General features: G+C 39.1%; 1 protein-coding gene across 1 annotated transcript; it reads right to left on the bottom strand.

Annotated features, from left to right (window-relative positions):
- Positions 1-278: 278 nt before the first annotated feature.
- Positions 279-1,892, bottom strand: LOC149244890 (bidirectional sugar transporter SWEET16-like). Its single transcript, XM_089455517.1, has 5 exons — positions 1,774-1,892; positions 1,634-1,670; positions 1,328-1,538; positions 959-1,120; positions 279-837 (listed from the first exon to the last, which is right to left on the bottom strand). Exons 1-5 carry the CDS (start codon positions 1,805-1,807, stop codon positions 694-696), a joined length of 588 nt encoding a protein of 195 aa, XP_089311643.1. The 5' UTR covers positions 1,808-1,892; the 3' UTR covers positions 279-693.
- Between the last annotated feature and the right edge of the window lie 24,754 nt (positions 1,893-26,646).

The following is a 26,646-nucleotide window of genomic DNA, read 5'->3' as shown; positions in this document are numbered from 1 at the left end:
ACAAGCTGCGAATTTATAGCAGATTATAGCAGATTTCGCAAGGCTCAAATTATGCCTGTTGCATCGTAACACATTTCGATAGATGAAGATACGCTCAAGGTACGCGCGAGTTTTTCTAAGCAGTTTACAGTGGCAGATTATACAATAACATACGCTTTTATTGACATAGATTTATTGATCCAAGGATAGCTTTTGTAAACTCCTAGTTACTAAAAAATGGTGCAGGCTAGATTCAACATTTGCTTTTTCACATTCAGTATTTTCAATAGCGTTCTGGATTTTCGCCTTCATGATGGGGTACTAGAGAAAGGTTATACTGCATTTGGCCTGCATCTGATTGCAACATTCCAGAGTCTAGAGAAAGGGATTTTACAAGCTTTCTGAGACCCTGTACATTAGCCTTAGGAATACTCAATCCTTTCTCTAGATCTCTAGATTGTTGGGTTGGGACTTCTTATCTTCTGCACTGAATTGATGTACACCTCCACCGCCAATCTCGATATCCGTCACAAGTTTAAAGTCCTCAGTCTTTACAACTTCGTCTCTGATTCCTTCTCGCCTGGGCTTCCCCTTTCTATAAATCAAGTACAGAAGAAGCTGTGCAGCTCCAAGGCCGAAGCCGATTCCATTCGGGATCTATACATTACAGCAACACATTTGTTTGAATAATATGCATTCTACCTAAATCTAATTTCAATGAAAAACTTCAACACTAACTCCAACAAACACGTCTCGTTCCAGCACTGCCCAAACTGCCCAAACTCCTCCGTTAAGAAACAGGAAGAATGACAGGAAAAATGGCATGAATTCCACGCTCTTCGTTACTATGACACTTTTCTGTTGCCACCCACATACGTGGGGATTACAAGGTCAGTCTGTAAAATTCAAAATGGCACTAATCTTCCTTGAATTATTGACAAATTTTTTTCTGTGCCTAAATGTTGAAAACCAAGCTTACCATAACTGTTAATGGAGAACCATACATGCTTAACGTTAAACACACGCATAGAATTCCTACTACGTTTATTCTCGTTTGTTGATTTAGTGCCAGAAAGGTCACCAAAAATACAGCAGCAAAAAATACTATATCCACAAGCAACACCAGAATAATAGTCTTGAGCTGCATAACAACACCAATTAGATGTACCATGAGTCATAAAATTTATTGGTCGACAAGATCCATCTTTCACTTTGGATTTATGAAGTGTTATCAAAATTCCAGTTCTCTATGTGACATACTAATATTTGTGTTCGATCTAATAGTCGTGGAAGCATCAACTGAAACACTCAATATGAAGGTGACTGAAAAAAAAAAAAAAATACTAACCCGAAGTCCCTTATGGGCATAAATTATAAACAGAATGATATATGCTGCTTCCAATACCGCGCCTGCCCCATTAATCGTAGAGATCAACAGTCCCCCGGGCTTTATTAATCCATAATATGTCCATTGCGAAGTGCTCAACAACGTGCAGATATAAGGGAGAGGTTTGAAGTCCTGTGTGGACTTATTCTTCACTATACGCCAAAATGTCTTCCTGTAAATAAAATATTATTGAACAACACTTGCAAGATTGACAAAACTCCCTAGAAACTAAATGTATTTAACCATTCAAAACATTTAAGAGCTTACACCGGCGATATGAAAACGAGGAACGATATCACATTTCCTGCAACATATTGCCCAAACATATAATAATTCAGATGAACAAGCGATTCAAATCACTAAAGAAACATTAAATGCGACTCTGATCATATATTGTATGTACTGACCGACAACACCAAGAATGAAGCTCACATCGGCCATAGCGAGTATATGGTGAGGACCAATGCAATTTTTTTCCTTATTCTCGTGGAAGATGCTGAGATTAATGATAAGGCAGGGCTTTTTCTTCTGAAGGCCTAAAATGCATCGTCCAACCAAACAATTGCAGCAATGGAGTGAGCGCCACGTCAAAGATGGCAGTACCTACTGTTAGGTGTATGAGTTCGACATGAGAGTTAGTCCGGAGCTTTCCGGAACTGCCATAGGTGGCCCATTCAGATGGCCTGAAAAATGTCTGGGATAAATGCCATTTGGATCGTTTCTTATTCTGGTCTTAGGATAAAAGTCAGATAGCTTCTTATCTTAATAGCCTTTTTGGACGAGAGGTGATGGTCAAAATGAGATTCTGCAATTTCAGTAAAGTAATATAACATTCTTCATGGACCCAATTTATTTGAATGGCAATTTAAACTTTTTGGTATGAGAATCAGATCTGGATTTCATGGCAGAAATCAAACCAATGAGATTATATAATTACGCCGTAAGGCGTTTCCCTCTGAAATAAACTCTCCAAACTGCTGTCGTGTCAAAATATGTGCCATTCGATTTGGTTGTTAGACAATCGAGTAATCCTTAACCGTTGATTTGAATTGCGCAATGCCAGGCGCGACGCTCCATACGACCCGTCAACCGTCTTTCAACAAGATACGTTGCGGTGAGCACAGACGAGAAGGTGAGGCGCCTGGGGAGGCGAGACATCGTGGTGGTGTGGAGGGAGAGACATTAGTACTCGCAGAACCACAAAATCGATGGCCACGCTCAGCCAAATAATCAAGCAAGACCGTCATCCCATCTGGCTTGCCGATGCGCTGATTCTTTCAACCGTTGCATACAGCGACAATCCTCGGCAGGAACTTGAAACACTGAATACCACATTCGGCTTGCCGGAAACGGCGATCTATGAATTTATGGAAGAAGACAAGCTGCGAAAAGAAGGCTTCGAGATCGGCCGAAAGCAGGTTCTTTTGGTCGTTAAAACCTGGCCAAAGATCACATGATCATCACCTGCAGAGGCACTACGGGGTTTATGGATGCGCTAACGGATCTCAACATAATGCAGAGGTCCTTGAGCCTGGGAGCGGGAGCTGCTCATGCGGGGTTTCTTGACAGAGCCAAGAGCATCCCATTGAAGTATCTTAGGCGCCAGTTAATACAAGGGAACAAAATTGTATTGACGGGCCATTCTTTAGGAGGAGCCGTTGCCTCGTTGCTGACCCTCAGATTGTTGGAATCGAGCCCTAAGTTTTGCCACGAACAAGTTCAATGTTATTCGTTTGGATGCCCTCTCTTCGCGGATTCAAAATTGGCAAAACATATAAATTCGCGTTACAGAAGACACTTTGTGCATATAGTTTCCAAGAGCGATATCGTCCCAAGGCTTATGTCGTTTGCGCATTTTCTGTACACCCTGTGGGCCGGCTTGGAGGTCGGCCCACTGGAAGATGTGTTCAACATAACGCGGCTAGCGCTTCTGGTATGGCAAGTGCTCCCCAGAATCCGTAAGCAGCGTCTAGGAATAGCAACAGTGGCGACGCAGGCGGTGTCGTGGGTACCCGGCTTGATTCGTGGCTTCGTCCATCAGTTGTTAGCTTTGGCGTTGTCCTACCATTCGGGGTCAGGCTACTCCTTCGCAGGCCAGATGGTGCTGCTTGATGCAGACAGAAGCTTCGATGAGGATATCGATGACTCCTCGGATGTGGATAAGCACCTGGCCTTTCAGTTTACTCAGGTTGTTTCCATGGACAACATAAATGAGCACAGCCTTCTTAGCTACATCGAAAATGTCTTTTCTGTTAAGACGAAGGAAGAAGAATCTGATTCAGAGCCGGAGGTCCACAGAACCACGGTTAGTGTTTCGCTTGCTGATGGTAGGGATAGGAAGAGTAAATCGAGTAATAATCGGATTCGTCTCACAGAGTTCGAACCCGAGACCTCTCATTCTACCGAAAACCCTGCCGGGAATATTTTGAATAAAAGAAAGAATTCAAAGGCTTTCCGAAGCAAGGTTGCGTGCTTAATCTTTGCTAAGCGTATGCAGGAGTCTGCTCCCATACCCATAAGGCAGAAACCGAAAGAGAGAAGGAGATGGCTTGCAATAGTAAGGAAAAACCTGGGCAGATTGGGCAGATTTGCTCGCAAGTGGAACACACTTTTCGTGACATCTTCCATTTATTATGCAGTTATGCAATTTCGCAAATTTTATGCATTGCAATAGCAAATGAAAGGACCCTGTGGGATGTAGCCTGTATCGCAATTTCTCCTGTGCAAGGAAAAATGTTTGCCCTTAACCTTAAACAAAAAATTGTCATTAAAAATAAAATGTCAAAAATTTTGTTGTCATAAAAATTAAATGGTTTGATCTCTCTTTGGGCAGTTTTGGAGAAATGTGTGAAAACAAAACAGTGACACGTGGGAAAAACAAGGTATAATATAAGTTTCTTTGCATTCGAAATTCCACCATAAATTCGTGTGTCGTTTGTGGCATATTGCGGTGAAGGAGAATTATAAATATTGATTTACCATTATATGTCCATGGTAAACTTCCCTGACCTATGGTTGATCTTGTTTCGCAACTGTTGGATAAGGATGTGAGAGCAATACCGTCTCCATGTTGTACAAAGAGATTGGTCAACACAGGCTTCTTTAGTTATCTGGATGTATGTTTCAATTGCCTCGTAAAGAACGAAGGAACCGTCTCTGAGTGTTGGGGTTGCTTCTCGAAGTAGTGAGGGGCTGAACCGTGCTTTCCTTTGGTCTGTGTCTCAGTCAAAAATACTTTGTAAGTGATTTTGAAACTTTTGTAACGACATCTTACAATATTCCCGTAGCTAAAATTCATTTGATTGAGGTGAAAATTGCGCATGACTTAGCATCATCCCAATGCATAAAATTTAGTTGAGATCGAGAAAATAACCGGTGGCTTCGTAACGCAAATTGGCAGAGGAGGATTTGAGCGTCTGCGCCATGCATGTCTCTATGCCATCTAAGTACTGTCAAAAACATCGAAACAAGGAGAGCAGGAACCCTCAACAGAGGCATATATTATTGCTTGAGAGGTATATATAATTGCTTGATTGATTAAGGTCTCATGTTTTCATATATAAAAAACAAAAAATTGTCATTAAAAATAAAATGTCAAATTTTTTTTTGTCATAAAAATAAAATGGTTTGATCTCTCTTTGGGCAGTTTTGGAGAAATGTGTGAAAACAAAACAGTGACACGTGGGAAAAACAAGGTATAATATAAGTTTCTTTGCGTTCGAAATTCCACCATAAATTCGTGTGTCGTTTGTGGCATATTGCGGTGAAGGAGAATTATAAATATTGATTTACCATTATATGTCCATGGTAAACTTCCCTGTGATGCTATATTATGTCCAACCTTGTGTTTGATAGGAAAAAACAATTTCTAAATCACTATATGTCCACTCGTTTTAACTAAGAATCTTGTTATTGAACAGGACCAAATGTTTTATAGAAGTGACCGACTCAAAAACAAGACTCGACATTCCATTGAATGCAAGCCATGAATTAGAGTATCTATAATATCTGGGAGAGAACTGGTGGATACAAATGTCTCTGAGCTGAGGAAAAATAGTCATATCCTCTCGTATGTAAGCTTTTTTCATGTAAATATATTCATATTTGTGGGTATGAAGATATTGGAGAAATGTAATGGTGTTTTGGATTTTGAATTTTATCTCTCGGGGAGATAAATGATTTTGTTAGTAATATTGAAATCTTTTGGGATGAATAAGTGGTAAAATAGGTCAATATGAGCACAGTGTGGAAACTGGTGGAGTTGGCCATGCTGGGAATAAAAATCCAACACAATGAAAAACAGGCAACGAATGAAGTTATAAGTGAATTGAAAAACAACAACCGAATGAAATACAAACAACGAATGAAGTTGTAAGTGAATTGAAGAAAAGACATTTGATTTATTAGGGAAACTAATTCACTGGATCACAAATCTGTCCATGATCAAATCTTTTATGTGGCTCTAGCATCATACTAGACTAACAACTCATCTCCAAAGTATCTATATTCTCAAACTTATATCACCTACTTACATAGGTTGGGTTTCTATGGTCATAAAATATTCACTCTTTATCCTGAGAATATAAGATTTGTGAGAATCTCGCAACAACCTTTAACTAACACAGTTTCATCCCGTATGACATCACTGGAGGCCGAAAGCAATTGAGCCTTTTTATCCCATCAATGCAACTTTTTAAATCCCCAAATACCTGAATATCTTTGATGTTGAGCCACTGAAACAAGTATAAAAAACCCGAGATGCAATAATTTTTGCCCAGTTATTAGTACCCTACCGCCTTAAAAACATGTTTATGTTGTATATATGGCCGTAGTACCAGCTCAGATATGTCAAAATAATAATATGGTATAAGAATTCTTATAAAGGTTCATAGTTGTGTGTATGAAAGATATATAATTTATCAGTTCTGTTGAACATATAAAAACCAGTCACAAAGTTTATAATATAGAGAAAATAAGATTGTCCTCCTGATAATCTGCAATCAAAGAAAAAGCATGTAAATTGCTTTGAAGAAAAACTGACTTTATTACATTCTTTGAAGAAAAATTGATTTTATTACATTGTTCTGAGAATTGTTGATCCTTTTGTTTAAATAGCCTTGCTTTGCCTTTGTCCATTTGAATTGGATACGGAGGAATTGTTTGGATGGCCAAAAGTGGTAGGAATCTGGGCAAAATAATTTCAAAAAATCTTGTAGATGCAGTGTTTGAATTTTATTTTTGATAGTAGAAATAGATTCAGCACCATCAGTAGAAATAGATTCAACACCATCAAAAACGTCTAGGACACTTAAAATTTTGAAATTTAACAACTATAACTTGGATTTACAAAAATCTTTACCACATATTTTCTAAATATAACCTAAATTTCCATAACAATCCAGAAAATTCATCAGCTAATTAAACTATGGCATTTAGATTTGTTCTTACACAATTCATGGATCCTTTGATTCTATGCATGTGATGAAAACTGATAGGAGAGGCATGAGATTTGAAATCATATTTTGATATATTGATAACAAGGTGTAGTTTCTTATTTCAAATGTTCCACTAATCGATCTATAATAAGTTTGGAATTTCTAGGTGATATTTTTTTCCTTTTCCATTAGGATATTTAGAGAAAATAATTGTGGATAATTGTTTCACATTGTGTCTATATTTACACAGAATAAAAATTGGAGTATGAATTGTTTATAAAAATTGGAGTATGAATTGTTTATAAAAATTCAGCCTCCCATCCATCCTTTTGATGTGTCTCGTCACGCGGCTCTATTTTCAGTTTTACTTTACATATTTATTGCCTAGCATATTTATTTCTTTACATATTTACGCCGTAAGGCGTTTCCCTCTGAAATGAACTCTCCAAACTGTTGTCGTGTCAAAATATGTGCCATTCGATTTGGTTGTTAGATGATCAGGTAATCATTAACCGTTGATTTGAATTGAACAATGCCAAGCGCGACGGTCCATACGAACCGTCAACCGTCTTTCACATGCTGCAGGCAACGATAGCAAAACTCATCGTATTCTGTGCCTGCCAGGAGCAAAAGAGAGGCTCAGACTCTTCAAAGCCGACCTCCGCCAAGAGGGAAGCTTCCATGCTGCCGTTGAGGGTTGTGAGTACATTTGTCATTTGGAAACTATAATGGATTTCGCCATTGAAGCACAGGTATTTTTTAACAACCACCCAAATGCACAACTTCCGGAAACAACGAATTTATTACTGGATTTTGACCCCTTTTTTGGATATAAATTTTCCCTTTTAATGTACTTTTTCTTCAGACACAGATGAATGTTATCGAAGCTTAGGTGAATGGTACTCTTGATATTTTGACTCGACTGTAAAATGAGCTTCTCAACCATTATTTTGAAATTACTTTGAAATGCAAATCTCTTGATATTTAGAAAAATGTAATTTACATTTTTATCTTGTCACACGTATGGTATGCGTTCATTAGATATTTGATCTTATTTTTGTAAATTTTCATGGCTTGGTGTTTCTCTTATGGATTGTTTTATTTCATTGAGTTTAGGTTGATTATGGATTCTCTGTATCTCATGGGTATAAGCATAGTTTTTTTACATATCAATAAGATACATGAAATCTGAAATCAATATAAAAATGTTCATTTCATCTAATCTTATATTAAAGTCGCATCTCTGTATCAATGTTGAACATTTTGATTCTCAGTATCCAATGGGTAAGAGCATAATTTTCAGATCTGCCATTAACAGAAAAATGCCCATTTTTCATGTTCTTATATTAATGTTCACATCTCTCCGGCAACGCTGAACATTTTGAATGGTTAAGGGAGCTTCATGATATCATGGGTTCCATTTTATTAGTCCACACTGAGGATGCTTGTAATGCTCACATATTCTTGATGGAGCGTCCCTCTGCGAGAGGTCGATATATATATGTTCAACAGTCCGTGCTACCAGCATTTTTCCAAGGAAAATTTTGAGAGATGGTTCCCAGTTGATGGAAGAAATTTGGTTTTTTGCTGCTAACCCACCACCCCAACTCGAGACTCGTTGTAAGTTCAAGGAATCACAAAGTCCTGTCAGAAATTGGAGTTGCGAAGACATCTATAATAAGAATGGGGGATTTGGTAGAAGAGGAAAACTGGCAGCTATTTTTTATTCATCCTTTTTGAATTCCATGATTCAGTTGGGGCTTACTCACGAGGTTCTTCTTCGGTTGTCCACACTCAGAGAAAGTGTTCAACCTTCATCCAGTTCTTTGTTCTTGATTGGCATATCTGATTACAAGTTATTTTCTCAGTGATATACAACCAATCAATAGGATGCTCATGTCTTTCACAACCATTAATTAATTTTTATGAATAAAAGGTGACTTTAGAAATAAATAAATTCAAATTGAAACTAAATTACTATGATTTTAAAGTAAATTCAAATTAACTCACATGTACAATTTATAGTGTTCTTCCTACCTCTCCTCTCCTTTGGCTATAGCTTTCCCATTGAGCAACTTGGTAGCTTCATAGTCATGAACAACAATTTATATGCAATATTAATTCAATAATTAATAAAAAATAGTGTAAGGCACCCTAAATCAATTTCATTTCTACTACATCTCTACATTTCATTTAGATTTGCCCATTCCATGTCCTGATTGTTCCTCAATTTATGCCTTACGACGTTTCCTTTGCAACATTTGGTGCAAATGCTAGTTATTAATTAATTCACTAATTATTAACTCATAAATCAACTAAAGAATACATCAGTTAACTCAGTGCATGGACAGTTCAGTGGAGACAAGTGTTAGAGGTCGGTGGAAGGGTGAGACTACTATTAGTTGTGACTATAGCTGTGCATGAGATTTGCACAATCATTGATTGAGATTGCCAATGAGGATTTCACAGTACAAGCCAAGGGAATTCGAACTTGGATCTGATCTATTCTCAACTTGGATTGCGTAGTAGAGGCAGGCAAACAATGGAGGAGATTTGAACCCGTGACTTGTTCAGATCTGAGCTAGTTTGTGTGTAGCATGGGGAGATAGTACTGAGTACTTGTGAGGAGTATTGTACTATGTATTGTTACATGTTCTCTATCATTATAATATACAGATAGTTGGGGGTTTTCAGCTGTATGCTTTCCCCATTACATACTATGTTGATATGTGTGATTTATGTTTCAATGTTTTAATTCCGCAAATTGATGATCAATGGTAGAGGAGGTTATGTATTATGCATGCATTCCACAAATAATGTATAATCAGGATAATCTCTATGAATAAGTGTTATATTATTCAACTTTCTACACGCGTAGCCCCAAACATCAATTTATTTGCATAACCCATTTTTCACACAGTAGCATTTTAATCCAAGTGTTCAAATATTTAACGTACTTACCTCGCGGTCCCTTAGGGAAGTGTTGTTCTGCCTCACTATAGTTGACTGAAGTATCCACCACGAATTCGGTGATGAATCCTCCTATGATTCGATCAAGCTAGTTATCGACAGCGCGCGTGATCTTATCTTTCGATGCTTCCAATCTGCGCACCAATTCTAGAGTCCACACAATAGGTTTGTCGAGTTTACACCTACCCTAGCTATCTGCTAGCTTCGCGATCCACTTGTACAACTCAGTAGGGGAGGATGCAAAGAAAATTTCGTGGATCTCCGTATACAAGTAGAAATCTAACCACTCTTCCTTTGATAAGCGCGGATTCTTGTTTTCCTCCGCCGCAAACTCGTGAATATTTCTGTCCAACCACTCTTCAATTCCTTTCTTTATCGAATTCCAGTGATACGACATCAGACATAGCTATGCAGATCCCAGTCCCAGCAATGGAACCATTTGTTGGCTTGTTGGGGCCTGAACCAAGTTCGGAGTTAATTAGCAAGACAAATCCCTATACTATTGGCCCTTTCGGCAACAGCCCGCAGAGCACTGACTAAGGTCTCACCCAAAGTAGTATGGGAGGGTGCTAGAACCAGGTTTCTGCACCCTTTAAATGTCTGAGAGGTTCGACTGGTCCTTCGTTTGTTCCTGCACGCAGGTGGCTTCGTGCACCTTTTATTCCTCGCGACCTGATATCCCTCCTTCGTGCAGCCCTAACCAGGGGCTATTTCGCGCTTTGCGCTATTACTCGAGATCTTAGTTATCTTCTAGTATTAATTAAACACCTTCACCTACTTAAATGCCTTAAGTTATACTTAACAATACAAACCATTCATACAGGTTCGCACAGTAAATAAACAACATACTTGCAAATTATATTCAATCATGCATTAAACCAGGAAAAGATACACAGAATTATAGTAAAACTTCTCTTTATTGATTCTCTAGTGGTTACAGACTTGACCTGCCCTGCGCACTCAGCTGCAGGGGTCACTTAGCTATGGACTACTAGGCCTCTTCGCACTCAGCTGCAGAGCCTTCTCCTACTCTATGACCCGCAGACACACTTTTACACTTTGACTCAATCACTTAGCCTTCTCATGCCTCTATTCGTTTCTTAGTTATTCTTTTACACTTAGAGCCTCTCTTTACTTATACAATCCCATGGTCAGCAGACTATGGGTAGGTCTATCCAGCTGACATTACATTACAAAAACTAGGGTGGACAACCCTGTGACTCTATTATATTTTTGCGCCCCGTGCCCACAATTCGTGGAGCTTTTACAACAAGATTCAGTCAAAACTTGGGCCTTAAGCCCTAAAACATGCCTTGGGGGCATTCCATTCCTAATGACATCGCATGCCTTGCAATATGCTTTTGAGTCCCGATGAAGGGTTGGCCACCATAACCCTTCACTTAGAATCTTCTGCACAATTTCTCTCCCTGCATATTGGCCTCCCGCGGCACCCCCATGAGTGTCCATGAGGATGCTGCTTCTTCCGAACTCATGTACATATCGTCACAATATCTCATTAGTCCCCATCTTGTACAGATTCCCAGCAATGACAGATAAATATGCCTCACGCACCACTAATTCCCTCTTTTTCTGGACAGTGTATCCTTTCGGTGTAGTTCATGTGGTTAGGAAGTGTATAATATCCCTGAAATGATCATCCGTGATGCACACTACAAATAACTGCGCATCAGGCAATCCTTCTTCCAAGTTAGTTGGTTCCTCCCCTGTTTCAATGCGCAACAAATGGTCTGGTCCTGCGTTCAATCATCCAGGCTTCACAACCACTTCAAAATCATACTCTTGGAATAATAAGAGCCACCTGCAGATTCTCCCCCCCAACACAGGCTTATTGACCATGTACTTCAGCGCAAAGTGATCCGTATACATCTTAAAATGGCCTCCCAGCAAGTAGTGCCTATACTTCTGGAGTGCATACACCATAGCTAGCCCTTCGTGCTCAGTGGTGGAATAGTTCTTCTCCGCTTTGGATAATCTTCGACTTGCGAACACGATAGGATGGTCCAAGCCTTCTTCGCCAACCTGTGTCAATACTGCTCCCAGCGCTATACATGATGCGTCGACATGTACATGAAACTCTTTCTTCCAATCTTGGAAGACTAGAATTAGTGCGGTGACCATCTTTTCTTTCAATATATCCAAGCTCTTCTTCAATCATCGTTCTAGCATAATGTGACATCCTTCTTCAACATTTTCTCCATAGGCGCGGTGATCTAGGCATAGCCTTTGACAAAATTCATGTAATATCCTATATGTCCCAGGGTAGCGCACAACTATTTCACACTCCTCGGCGCTTCAAAGTTTAGTATCACCGTGATCTTTGTGGGGTCTACCATTAATCCCTGTCTGCAAACCACATGCCCCAACAAGTTCCCAAAAGGAACACAAAACATACACTTCTTGAGATTGAGCGTGATCTGGTATCTTCGACAGGTATCCAACATCAGGCACAAGCTTGCTACATGGCATTTAACCAGCCCAAACACAGTCCAGTCATCAAAATATACCTCCAAGAACTTATGAATAAATTCCTTGAATGCAACAACAACTATGCGCGAGAAGATCGCAGGCACATTCTTCAATCCAAATGGCATTATAGTGTACTGAAAACAACCTCACTCAGTTGCGAAGGTTGTCCCGCTCCTATCCTTCGGCTTAATTTTGATTTGGTGGTATCCCGAGAACCCATCAATGAAGGAATATGCTTCCTGGCCACCTACATTGTTCAACACTTCATCAGTGAATGGAGTCGGGAAAGGATCATGCAAGCAAGCGTCATTCAGCTTTTTGAGATCCACGCATATCCTTATTTCATCCTTCTACTTTTTTTCTTGTACCACCATTGGACTTACCCAGTCAGATTCTTCCATAGGCTCAATGATGTCTGCCACAAGCATCTTGTCTAGCTCTAAGAGGACCTTCTCCTTATATTTCAGATTGAGACGGTAAGGCCTTTGCTTAACTGGCTTCGCGTCAGGTTTCAATGTGATCTTCATCATTCCTAGGTTCCCGATTATCCCTTTCAGATCCGTAAACTTGGTATGGAATAAATCATGGTATTTGTGGAGCAATTCAACGACCTTATCTACCATCACATCATCCCAGTAGTCTCCAATCTTCGCGAATTTGGGCTCTACCTCAGTACCAATTTTTACTTGTTTCGTTTTCAATGATGCGGTTATATCAGGGTTCTCAATCTGCAACCCTTCAACCTTGTGGTGACCTTCTGTTTCTGGAATGTTAATCTTCCATGGATCCTCATCCTCCTCTTCAGTAGTTACATTATAACATTCTAGCACACGGCTCAGCTAAGTAGCCCATTTCGGCTAAATCGGGTCTAAAGGATCCTGCTGTATCCTAAAGATTGCTACTTTCACCTCTTGTAGCTCTTCATCAATACTGTCAAATCCGCCTTCAAAATTGAATGTTAGCATAAACCCTTCACGTAGGATATCCCATTCACTTGTCCCATGGCGAAGCTCAGTTTCTATATACCAGTTCATTAGGACAATATCCAGGGTGTGACAGAACAAGTGCACCCATTCAGGTCGGGGCTTTTCTCCATAAGCCCGGGTCCATTTGTCCAAATGTGTGCGCGGATCATCGTGCCCATCATACTTGTCTTTTATTCGCATTTTAGGCTTCCCAAATCATGTTCTCATCATCCTCCTGCATTCGTGCCAATCATCAAAGCTTCGTTTATGCGTACCCCACCATCTTACAGGCATAGCGCGCAGTGCCCAATCCAACACCTGGAAGTGTTGCTTTTCTGGTACCTCCCTTTCAAATGCATCCAAAACGATGTCTTCCTCAATCAGACCATCATAAGTAGGCAAATTTCTGACCTCTAACGACACACAACGCAATGATCAGGTCATCATGTTGCAATTCAACGTAGTTACTTCATGCAACTGATTCTGCCAACGTTCTATCTCTTCCTCGGAGTCCAAAGCGCAGGAACGCTCATGATCCCATATAATCTGTCCATCCACAGTGGGATTCACCCAATCTTGGTCTCATGCTGTTATCTTATAGATACAGTCCAGATCATCATCACTCTCATAATCGCGGACTAGTTCAGTATAGCGCAATCCTTCAACAGGATTGAGGGGTACTATTACGCACAATGATTTCTTCTCAAAGGTCATCTTTCACTTCTTCAGATTGATTACCTGGTTCATATCAGTAGCCCAGTCAATTCCCAGGAGGGCAAGATAGGGATTGTTGTCATCCACTATCTCTATCACTTCAAAATCATCTAGCGCGCTCACTCGCTCAATATCCATATTCACCCCCTGCAGTCGCCCCATGGGGATGATCTTCTGTTTATTTTCCATCGTTAGCTAAATCAGAGACCATTGCAGTGCAGGTCTCCCCATTCATTCCCAAGTCTACTTCGGTAGGACGTTCACGTCTGACCCCAAGTCCAAAATAACCTGATCCATTTAATACTCTCCTATCTGCGTGGTCAGTCTCATCTCTCGTCCCGTCCTTGTTTTATGCTTGCCAATCTTTCGTACTATGCGCAACTCACCCAACACGATTCCAACACATCTATTGATGAGCTCTTGTAATCCTTTCATAGCCTTACTATCACGCAGTAATTTCATACAGGTCTCCAGGAAAGTTGTGAGCATAAAGGGGTCCATTTCTTGGTCAGGCTTACCCTTGCTTCTTGAGGTGGAGGCCTCAGCGAAGCCTTTCTTAGCTTTCATGAAGGTTTCATGTGTGCGCTCCAAATCGAACTCAACTTCCTTTTCCAGAGCTTTGTGAACCCACATACTGTCTTCTAGCTATTTCCCCTTGTCATCTCTTGTCGTGATTCCACTTCTGAGCACTATATTTACATTTGGATCCTCTTCGCGCGGCTCAGACCTCATCATCTGGAGGTTTTGAGTCGGCGGAGGTGGTAGCAGCCCTTTGTCACGTATCCTAGCTATTAGCGTAGGACAGTCTTCCGTTTCATGATCAAACAACATGCAATACTTGCATGATGGACGCGTTATATTAGTGCAATCACGGGCATAGTGTCTTGGTCCTCCACAATTGTAGCAAATCAACTGTCCTTGACCTCTGCTAGGTCCTCCTCTGTCTTGGCCTTGTCCACGCCATCCTTGTGCTCTGTTCAAGGGGCATTGTTTTGGTTTGAACCTTATAAGCGGGAGTTATATCCATCATCAATTCATAGCTCCTGCAAGTACACTCATCATGCCCTACCGACCTACAAAAGTTGCAGAACATCTGTTGTGGTGTTTGTACAAACTTCTATAGCAAGTGAAAATTATCCATGGCATTTTTTCCTGCTACCTGACGGATAGCGCACCATAATGTAGGCTCCACACTAGGTCCTACTTGAGCTTCTTGCCCTAAAGGCATCGATCCTCCTCCTGCAATATAGTTTACAAATACCGGGAAATGGTCTTTGTCATGACCCTGACTCTTGCATTTCAAGCACCATACCTCCTCATGCACCTCTGGTCAAACCATCCTATCCTGCTTCAGACTTTACATCTCAAGGCATAGATTCTTCAGTTGTGCATGGATCTGCTGAACTCCTAGATTTGGATCTTGCATTAGAGTTTCATGTAGTCTCATGGCAATCTCCAATGTCTCTGCCTAGTGGTTATCTTCTGCTACGACAATGCACTCCTTAAGTGTGGTAGTAGTGAAGCCACAAACCACTCGCAATGTTGTCCATCTGTCAAATTCATATTGGCTTCACATATTGTACACTTCAACCTTTGATCTAGTTCCCAAGGCTTCTTGCTTGGTTGCATCATGATTTCTTTGAATCCAACAATCAACTGTGCCTCAGATTTAGGCCTACTGAATTCTTTATTCAGTGCTACCTGGATGTCTACCACTCTATCATTCAGGTTATCATTAGAGTACGTAATATATTAAGTTAGCGCGTGATCTTGTAGAGAACTAACCAGCGTTGCCTTCTTTATATGATCATCTGTAACACCTTGAGCTTCCCATACAGCCCTCACAACAAACTAGAATTGGTCTAGGTCTTCATTTCCCAAGCCTTTGAACAAAGGAAACTTCACTGTATTTTCCATACTGAACTGTGGTGGAGGTGGAGGTCTTACGGGTGAAGTTGGAGGTCATGGCAGTGAAGTTGGAGGTGGTGTGGGCGGAGGTGGTATTCGTGGGAATCCTTGTCTTATTAACTGAATAGCACTTCATGGAGAAATCTTCGCTATCCATTCCTCGTAACCTCGCGGAGGTGAAATCAATGGACTATACTCCGGGCCCTTTTTTCCTTCGTTCCTATAAGCTTTTCCGCTTTACGTAGTCCCGAACGTCAAGGTAGCTACATAACCCATTTTTCGCACAATAGCATTTTAATCTAGGTATTCAAAGATTTTACGTACTTACCTCGCGGTCCTTTGAAAAAGCACTGCTCCACCTCGTTGTAGCTGACTAAGGTGTCGACCGTGAATTCAGTCACAAATCGTCCTATGACGTGATCGAGCCAATGATTGACAACACGAGCGATCCTGTCCTCAGATGCTTCCAATTTCTGTATTAGCTCCAGGGATCTTTCTATCCAGCCAGTCTCCAATCTCCTTCTTAGTTGGATTCTAGTCATACGACATCACACATCTCTTATGCAGATTCTGGTCCTGGAAACAGAACCATTTGTTGGCTTGAGGGGGCCTGACCCAGGTTCAACGTTGATTAACCAAACAAATCCATACACTACTGGCCCTTCCGGCATCATCACGCGGAGCGCGGACCGAAATCTCACCTAAAGCAATATGGGGGGAATGTTGGAACCAAGTTTCCACACCCTATGATGGTTGTGATGTCGTTTGATTCCTTCTATCCCTGCCTTCACATGGGTTGCTTCCTTCTAAGGCTTGCAAGACAAACCCTCTATTCCAACCTTCAATACCTTTGCGAAAGTATACGATCGACCTTCGCGCATCCCTAGCTTGCTACTCAGGTACTTTCGCGCTGCTATGGCAGCGTGCTGTGTAGAGTTCCCACTTAGTCTCAGTGATTTGATTATCTCATCAAATACTTTAAAGTTAACACTGCGCAAGAAGATATTTGTAACTGCGTTCAATTATTCAATGTAATTGCATTCATTCGTGCATCATATAAGCATAATAAAGGAAATTCATACATAAAATATCCAAACGCATCAATAGAACAAAGACACAGAAATTGCATAATATCTCCTTTTATTAATATCTTCCAAGTGTTACAACTTCTGTCCACCCTGCACACATAGTTCCAGGGGTCCGCGCTCTTAGCTGCGAACTTCTACCCTAGGCCTTTGTGCACTCAGCTGTAGAGCCTCTACCTACACTACAACCCAAGACTTAAACTTCTTGCTTCCAAGCTATGACTCCATTACATCGTGTATCATTCTATGTTCTTCTAACTACTTAGAGCTTAGCTCTTTTTATACAATACCATGGTCTGCGGACCATGGGTAGATCTCTTACAACCGACTTTACTTTACAAAACTAAGGGCAGAATACCCTTTTTGACACATAACACCGTCACGCTCTGCGACCACAAAATGCGGAGTATTTAGAATTATATTACAAAAATTGACTTAAACATGGGCTTTTAGCCCCAAAACTGCCCTTGGGGGATCCCGCTCCCAACAATTGGTCAAATTATATTGTGGAATTGTTGTGCGTATCTCCTGCTATTGTTATGGAACAAGGATGAGTCATAGCTACATTGTAGGATCTAGAACTGTTTACTACTTTGTAGGCTTGATATCTAGAACTGCAACTCATCTTCCCTCTTGATAGCAAAACTAGTACATGAACTTGTAAAATGTTGAAACTGTGCTACTGTGCTTGTAACTAATTTCTCCTTTCAAGGCACTTTTTCCTTTTGGCGACTCGTATTCTCTGCACCTCCTCAGCCACAAAAACCATTTGAAAAATTATCATAACATTGAAAATAACTCACTGTAAGAAGAAATTAAAATGGAGTAGGTCAAAATGTTGAGGTGTAATTAGGGTTTGTTCAACAAAATTAGGATTTTGTATAGTTATCTACCCCATAAAGTAAAATGATCATTTATCCATAGATTTTGTAGCTTGAGTAAGGAGGTCTAACTTATCCTCACTTCTTGTCATCCCTTTGGTAGCTTTTTGCAATATTTTTCCAGTTTTTAGGGTTTCTTTCCCTTTTTTGTTAGCGTGCTAGCTTCTCTTTCATCTAGGGTTTAAGGTTTTCATTTCGGTCAATCGTCTCTCGAATCTATGACTCTATGTAAACGGTTACTAGTGGTTCCGGATCAACGGGTGAAACAACTGCTGTGCTCTGTTTTCCTCTGCTTGGTGGCTTTCTTTCTACTCTTTGAAGCTTGGAAAATATCTTCCTCTTCATCAATAATCATTATCTCCTTCAACTTATAGTTTTTTTTGGCCTTGAAACTCAACCTTAGTTTATTTGTAAGGTGAGTGTGAGGTTTTCTGGAGTAAACCCTAGGCTTTGTTTCAACTTTTTCATCCCCTGTTTCCATTTTCTGTTTGCCTTTTTCAATTTGTGTTGTTCTCTATTTTGCCTCCTCTTCTTCTAACATTTTATTCTGTTGTTTTCTTGTCCTTCTTTCATAGACCCTAACCTTTGTTTACTTTACAAGGTTTTCAACATGCTCTTCAATAGGGTGGCTAGACTCTCGCTTTGTTTCCTTAGCTAGGGTTTGAACATAAACTTTAGTTTGGTCTCTCCTTGGTCTTCTCGGTGCAGATTGTATTATGTTTCTTTGTCTCAATCGCTCCACTTAGTTATTTAACGCATCAACATATAGTATTTTTATTAGGTTGTGATGAAAAATGTCATGAGGTTACATCTCAGGTCTAGTTCTTACTTTGGTGGACGTCTTTAACAAACTTTGGTGAAGAAAATAAGGCTTTGTTTCCACTTTTTCATCCCCTATTTCCATTTTTTGTTTTCCTTTTTCAATTTTTGTTCTTCTCTATTTTGCCTCCTCTTCTTCTAACATCTTATTATGTTGTCTTCTTGTCCTTCTTTCATAGACCCTAACCTCTATCTACTTTACAAGGTTTTCGAAATTATCTTCAACGGGGTGGCTAGAATCTCCCTTTGTTTCCTTGGCTAGGGTTTGAACAGAAACTTTAGTTTGGCCTCTCCTTCGTCTTCTAGGTGCAGGTTGTCTTATGTTTCTTTGTCTCAATTTCTCCACTTGCTTATTTAACACATTTGTATATAGTATTTTTATTAGGCTGTGATGACATATGTCATGAGGTTGCAACTCTAGTTTGGTTCTTGCTTTGGTGGACGCCTTTAACAAACTTTGGTGAAGAAAATAAGGCAAATTCATCTTACTAAAACCTGCTAAATGACATAAAATCCTCATGTGATACAAATAGGCTTTAGAATACTTTCCTTCACAGGTGAAGAAAAGATACATAGTCCTGAGGGAATTAGACCACTTGGGCTTCAGCATATTCTAGAGGACTCCCACATTCCACTCTTGATTCTGACATTCCTCCTTCAAGAAAAAATTCAAGTCCACGTTCTGCAATCTCCGTTTCTTAAACCATCTCTCAACCTTAGTTGGAAAACCAGTGGCCTCTGTAATGGATTCTTCGGTGACTGGAAAATGTAGTTTTCTAATTTTTGATATGCTACCATCCAAAGAATAGATGAAATCATGGCACCAACTCAGGTTGTGTCCATTGAAGCGCTAGAACTTTGGTTACCATCCTGCATTTATGAATAGAGCCAACATCTCTGGATACACTTCAAAATTCATCCCATTAGGCTCAAATTTAATTTTCATGACCTGATCGACCCATCTTGCAAAGTCTCTGAAACTTTAAATCTTTCTATAGTTTTGAATTCTTTTGGGCAGATGCTACAAACACCTCTAGAAATTTCCTGTGCACTGTAAACAAATTTATGGCTTTGCTGGAAATTACCATTTTAGGGTAAACTGAGCAATTTAAGATTTGAGTTTAAACTTCCTTCTTCTTCTTTGCAATGCATCTAGATGTCAAATCATGGATGAAAAGGGATAGGGATTCATGAAAACATACTTAGGCACTTGAAATGATGGGGTTGGCAACTCAAAAAACTAACTTTTAAGTTTTTCAGTGAGTGCTACGAAAATATTTCGTAGCTGTAGCTGTAGGCTTGCGATAGGCTAATTTCGCTATGAAAACTTATGCAAAGCTTAGGGTTACGTGAAATGACTTGTTTTGACATATCCCTAGGCTTAGAGAGAAATTTACTCATTTTTTTTATAGGCTTTCTACATAACCATGAAATTGCATAATGAACTGATAAATATAGCCTTTGGACCTTTAAGGAAAGGTGAAAACCTGATGCTAGCAACAACTATAAAGAGAGTTGTAGCACCTACGCTTGGAGGGTGCATGTGCAGTCTTATTTCCCGTATACCATTGTTAGTACAAAAAGGTGTTATTTTCCTAAAAATGCATAAGAATAAGCACTGAAATGGCATATTAAGATGACAATCATAACTTGACCAAAAATACATAATTGTGGATGAAAAATGTATTAAGATGAGATGGAAGCAGGAAAAGGATGGACATATAGGTTTTGGATTGGTGCTAAAATGATACAAATCAGGGCACTGGTCAACATGTAGGTAACTTTGTTGGGGCTATGGATGCTCGCTTACTGCGAAGTGATGCCTGTGATTCTGTGGGGGCTATGGATGCTCACCTGTAGTGAAGCAATACCTGTGATAAAAATGTGTTTATTTTTGGGGCTATGGATGCTCGTTAGTAGTGGAGAAACACCATGATCTTAACTTTAATGATTGAGCTTTTAATCTCCTGAAATATCATTGTCTTAGTGGCATTAAAGTCCAAAGTGAAGAGGCAAACCCCTATTGAAGTTATACCCTTATGGTCCTTCCTTAGGATGTAACCAAAATCGAGAAAGGGGAAGTCATATAACTTAGCATACACAATTCTATGCAGTGGTACACTTGTGGTAGAACCAATATACTTTACTGGAACAACAATATCAAGAAATTTGGAATAAATTATTGGGGAAAATCATAAATTCATAGGTCCTACAAGTGTGTCACCAATTGTTGCGGTTGCTATAAGAAAAACCTCAATCCATACATGTATTTCATTGCTTGGGGTTTCAGTGGGGTCCAGCTATGATCAACTATTTAAGAGCCTTGAAATCCTAGAGGAAGACTTATAAGCGTGATTGAGTACTATAGCTAGGCCAATAGTACTAAGGAGCACTACACCTTAGTTTATCTATATAGTCATCCTAACATCTTTTTAGCGTAGTGAATTGACACTTAAGAATGGAAATTGTAACTTATTTTTCTCTTGTAAACTTACTTCTTGGGCCATGTAGCACTACAACGAGCCTTAAGGAAACTACAAAACTCCAAAAAATGGCTTAAATTGCGTTTTCCTCTTGAATCCTTATTTTTTCAAGCTAGTGTAGCACCCATTTCACCACTAAGGCAATAACATAACACTTAAGTTAGCCACATTTCAATAACATTGTCTCATGTTTTGAATTGTAACTCACTCTACAACCTTCATGTCTGAGTGTAGTGCCCCAAGGATCCTTTACTTAACACTATAGTTCCACTTTGGCCATAAAGGAAGTGACACAATGCCATAACTTGATCTTCAAGCTCATTTTTCCTCTTCCTTGGACATCCATAGCACCCCACTCAGCCTCTACCCAATGTTATAACGACCCTTTGGCCTTCAAATCAATGATACACTCTAGTTTTGTGAGCTTTCACTTGTCATATGGCTTTGTTACCTCAATATAACACTCCATTGAGCACTAATGTAGAATTATATCACTCATCTAAGCATTAAGGAAACTACACAACCTATCACTTTGCTCCTTGACTTGTCCTCTTGTCTTGTTACCTTACGATATCACTCCATTGATGGACAATGGAGTGACACAATGCTTCATTGGACATTAGCATAGTGTTATAATGCACTGTTAAGCCTCAATCAAAATATATAACCAATCTCACAAGTTTTTCTTACTCATGACAACCCACTCTTAACTTTTCTCTTGTAACATTAAGTTGACTACGAGTTAAAGTGAAGTTAAAGAAAGAAATTACTAGAGTAATTAATACACTAAAGGTCACGATAACTCTTTAAAAATCCCCTATAGCTCCTTATTTAATCACATCTCTTGGTTCTTGGAGCAAGACACTTCTTTGACAGAGTATTACACCTCACTTTCCTTGTCAGTGTTACATTTAGCCCACTTAAGCTAGGTAAGTGACTGTTCATTTTCCTTCTAAATTTGTCTTTGACCATTATTTTTTATGTGGTTACTTGCCAAACAAATGTGTTATTTACTTGAAACTTCACATCTTAATTTTTTGAGTGATTTTTTTTTTTTTTAGTATGTTAAGCCTCTCTTATTAACCCTTTGAACATATTTTGCCATTGATGTCAAGTTTAGTATCATTGATGTCAAATTCCAACAAAATGGGAGATTTTTGAATGTGTGCTATCATTATGAATATAATGTTGTCAAAGTTGCAGTTTGGATAATATATCTTTGAAGACATTTCTTATTTAACAACATAGTTTAGATGAGAATGAAAGTTATAAGGTTGAATAGATTGTTCTAAGACCTTTCCAATGGTATATGGAACTTCTCCTAACTCCACAGGAATCAATACGAAAATGAAGTTGAAGTGAAGAAATTAAAGCAAGGTTCCAAATGGTCAAAGTTCCATCCTATAGATGAATCTAGGCCATCCAGGGATGCATTAAGGAATTCGAGCATATAGGCCCTTTTCCGTGCATCACATTGACTTAATAGCTAGGTACGAGATACATCTGAATAAGTTGTTTTCATTTGGGAATCCAAACCTCTAGGAGTGTGATAGGAAAACTCTTAAGAAAACAACCAGATCCAAATTTCCTTGCCTTATCCAACAAGTGGGGCCCAAATGAATTCGTGATATAGACAACATGGCAAGTGGCATAGGATGTTGATGTGGCAGCTAAAGGTGATGAAACATGGCACCCATTTTCTACACTTTTAGGTGGTCAATTGGACAAGTGGAAGATGCCACGTGGAAGGTACTTGGACACATGGCAGTAGAAAAGAATGAGACTTGGTAGTGTGTTGAATTGGGATATGACATGGTAGAGATGAGGTGGTAATAAAAACATGCGGCAAGTTTTGATTAGTTCTCAAAATTTTGACGTGGTAGCTCCTAAAGTCTCGAGATTCGTGCCAGGGGTTGGTTTGACAATATTTTTTTTTTTTTTTGTATTTTGATTTTCCTAAGTAGGGACTATACAGAGCCATCTGAGCATCTAATGGTTTTGGGGTCGAAGCAACTTGCACATGAAATTGAAACCGAAATATGGATTCAATTACATATGAATACTAGCCAATGTTCTAGTTTTCATGATTTTGTATAGTAGTGATTGAATTGTATCTAGCCTCCGGTCCATCTGAGCCTCAAGCAAGTGTGTAACTTAAGGAAGACCTGAATTCCCAGATATCATAAGCTCATACTTGAGGATTGTGGTATTGTCAAGTGGTCCTTGCACTCAGTCATATCAGATAATTTTTAAGCCCCTGGAGTTGGAGTTAAAAGTAATCCGAGAAGTTAAATGATCTCGGTATCCAATAACTTTTCACATACAAGTGAACCTAGACATATATTTAATAAAATTTCTATTTAACTTGGGTCATATCATGTGGTTTCAAGGAATTAAATTGAATACCTTGAGGAGTCAAGGGTGATTGAAATAATTTTAATCCAGGTCCTTTGGACTAGATTTCGATTTGATAAATAAAAAATAAATATTCCAAGTTTTTTCGGATCATCTTGCATGGCCTACCCAGATTCTGTTGTGCCAATGTAATATAACTAAGCTAGGGAAGTTTGGAAGTTGTGTGATTTTTTTTCAATTAATACTAGAGCATTTTTTTTGTATGCAATCATTCGTGATGGTTATTATATGAAAAGTGCAAATTAAGTCTGAAAAATGAAGTCTATGGAAGATGTGTGAAGGTGTTCAACTAGGTGTCGTTAATACTATGAAGTCCAAGTTGTTTTGTGGAACCATTGTTGGTACAATTGTGGTGTCTTTGTTCTGTGAAAAGTGATCATGAATAGAGAATTCAAACGAAGCTATGTGTGATCAAGAAGAAAAAAATCATGATAATGAAATCTATAGATGATGAGGTCTAAACGAACAAACGGATACTATATATAGAATTGAAATATACAGAACAAAGAGTGACAAGCAAAACAAGAAGAGAAACATATAAGGACTATGATAAAAAAATGTTGAAGATATAAAGAATGGATCTAAAAAGAATTTTAGGTTGGTTCCTACATTTCTCAAGGAACTGATGTCTTCTTTTGGTCGGTGCCAATAAAGCATTTTAGGTTGGGGCTAGTAAAACAATTCAGGGGGTTAGTTCCAGTAAATAAATGTAACTGTTGGTTGGTGCCTATAAAATCATTCAATAATAAAATAAGTTATATAAATATTTGTGTGTGTGTACATATGTATGTATGGTGTATTTTTATGTTGCTGATGAGATTGATATTATTTATGCTTTGAAGTGTCTTGGTTCATTAAGATTGACCATTGTACTGATTCACCGCCCCCTGCCCCCTAGTATAACCATATTTCCAACAATTGGTATCAAAAGTAGGTTCCTTCAAGAACAATTAACTACTTGAAGGTAGATCACAAGGGATCATGGTTAGCCACAAGGGATCTTCCTCAAGCAAAGCTCCATTATTTGGTGGATCAAATTATGCTTTTTGTAAAGTGAGCATAAAAATCCTGCCTTTCTACCCATGTGTTTGTATATGTGGTCATAATTGTAAGGGCCAATGTGCAACCATGACTGGATGAGACAATCCTACAAATAATTCAAGTATTAAACTATTTTTTTGAAAAAATTGAAAGTATGAAGTGTTGGACTGAAGATATGGACACACATATATAAGCTTGAGGCATATTAGAGAAGTGGGAAAGTGGTATATGGTTGCATAATATATCAAACCACCACCCAAGAGATGGAAAGGACGTGATTATATAGGGGGAAAGTGCCCGCATTTCTTGAATCCACAATGTTAGTGAAGGTAAAGTTTTGTAGTCTCATAGGATATGAAGGGACTCAAGGAAGAATAAGGGGAGAAAGAAAAAGAAAGCAAGGTAGGAAGAAGAGTTGGAAATTGTGTGTGAAGTGCAGGATCAATGTTGGAAGTACAAATGAATCCTTTACTCTAAAATTGGGATGTTTTTCCATGGTATTGATGTGTTGAGATCATTAGAATCTGTATGTCCAAGCTTGATTAGCCACTGGGAGGCTCATAGGTGGATTAAACCATGAGTGCTTGCTGAGTAAGATGATAAACCCTTAATTTATTGCCGAAAAAAGATGATAAAACACTTAGTGCATCCTAAATGGGTTTATAAACCACTTAGGTGCTTGTTGTAAAGTTGATAAACCACTTGGCAGGGTAAACTAAGCCACTAAGGTGCTTTCCATGAGGTTGATAAACCACCCAGATAGTGGGCTACAGGTTCTTGCAGTGCTTCCATTGAAAATACAATTGATAAACCACCTATATAGTGGATTAAAACTCTTGGAACTAAGGAATAACCCAGTTGAGCCTTAGATGAATTCCTTGAGAAAGCATAGCTTCAAACTTTGGATCCGACTCGGGGTTGGTCTACTAGAAGAAAGATAGTGGTGTATTTGGCCTATGGTTGTTTGGAGAATTGAAGTACCTCCTTTAGTTGCCACCCATTTCAATTCATTTAGATAAGTATAAATGGTGTTATGTTCAATTTTCAGGTTGTGATAGCCTTGCTATGATGATGAATGCTATTATAGTCATGCATATTCATGTGTTTATTTTGAATGACGTTGATTACGTTTATTGCTGGTTATTTTGGATATTATGTTTTAAATGATTTCTAGCACCATGGAGTTGCTACTCTTCTTAAGAGTTATCAGTTACTTATATGCTTGTAGCTAAATGCCTGCATGGTTGCAATGGCAGGTTCATATCTTGTGAAAATGTTTGAAAACTATAAATTTTTACAATATTTCCTTATTGCTATTGCCTTGATGATAACTTTCAATTATTCATTCACAACTCACCATGTTGAGAAAATGCATGATAAAATCCAAAGGCCTAAGATGTAGGATTTTTTCACCTGTTGGAGGCCAAGGGTCGGGACTTGGCCATATCTTTCTGAAAATTTGGTGTTCTGGCCAAATTTCTTGGGCCTAAGAAATCTTGATAGAATTCCTTTACCTTTTTCTTTTCCTCCCCTGCCTCAGTGTTTAGCAAGAAATCAAATGAATCTCAGTATCTGGGCAGACAAGGAAAAGTTCCTTTGTGTATGGGATGGATTTCATAAGGGCTATATTTTTATAAGTGAGTGTATTTCAAACCCAATTATTTGGGGCGGGTCCTACTTGACGTGTTCATTTATATGAGGACCTGATTTAATCTAGAATAGATTTAATCTAGATCAGATTTCCCTGTCAAAACACAATTGCATCTAGGATAGGGGGCCTCTGAAATTGAACAATGTTAAGAAGATATAGGAAGGCTCAAATGCATCTGGTTCTAAATTAAGTTTGGAGTAATTGGAGATCTAGGAATTTGAGATATGGGTGTGGAAAAGGTGCACATTCCTGTAAAGCCTTGAATGACAGTTGGCTCAGATACCATTTAAGTGCGAAAAACCACTTTTAAGAGCGAGTTTGAACCAGGTGTCTGAAGGTTTGAGCGCGTAAGAGTGAACAATGTTGGAACTCCCAGATGTCCTTCAGACTAGATATAACATAAAACAATGGAAAAACATGACCAAG

This window comes from Pinus tabuliformis, chromosome 7, assembly GCF_031772625.1.
Source record: "Pinus tabuliformis cultivar Carrire ecotype Pingquan chromosome 7, CPIR1, whole genome shotgun sequence".
In the NCBI taxonomy this organism is placed as follows: Eukaryota; Viridiplantae; Streptophyta; class Pinopsida; order Pinales; family Pinaceae; genus Pinus; species Pinus tabuliformis.
This window is presented reverse-complemented; position numbering and strand designations above follow the sequence as displayed.

Coding starts and splice junctions, on each gene's coding strand:
- LOC149244890 (XM_089455517.1), bottom strand. CDS start 1,807: ATGGCCGATGTGAGCTTCATTCTTGGTGTTGTCG. Junction 1,539..1,633: donor CTCGTTTTCATATCGCCGGT/GTAAGCTCTTAA, acceptor TTTTATTTACAG/GAAGACATTTTGGCGTATAG. Junction 1,121..1,327: donor ATGCCCATAAGGGACTTCGG/GTTAGTATTTTT, acceptor GTTGTTATGCAG/CTCAAGACTATTATTCTGGT.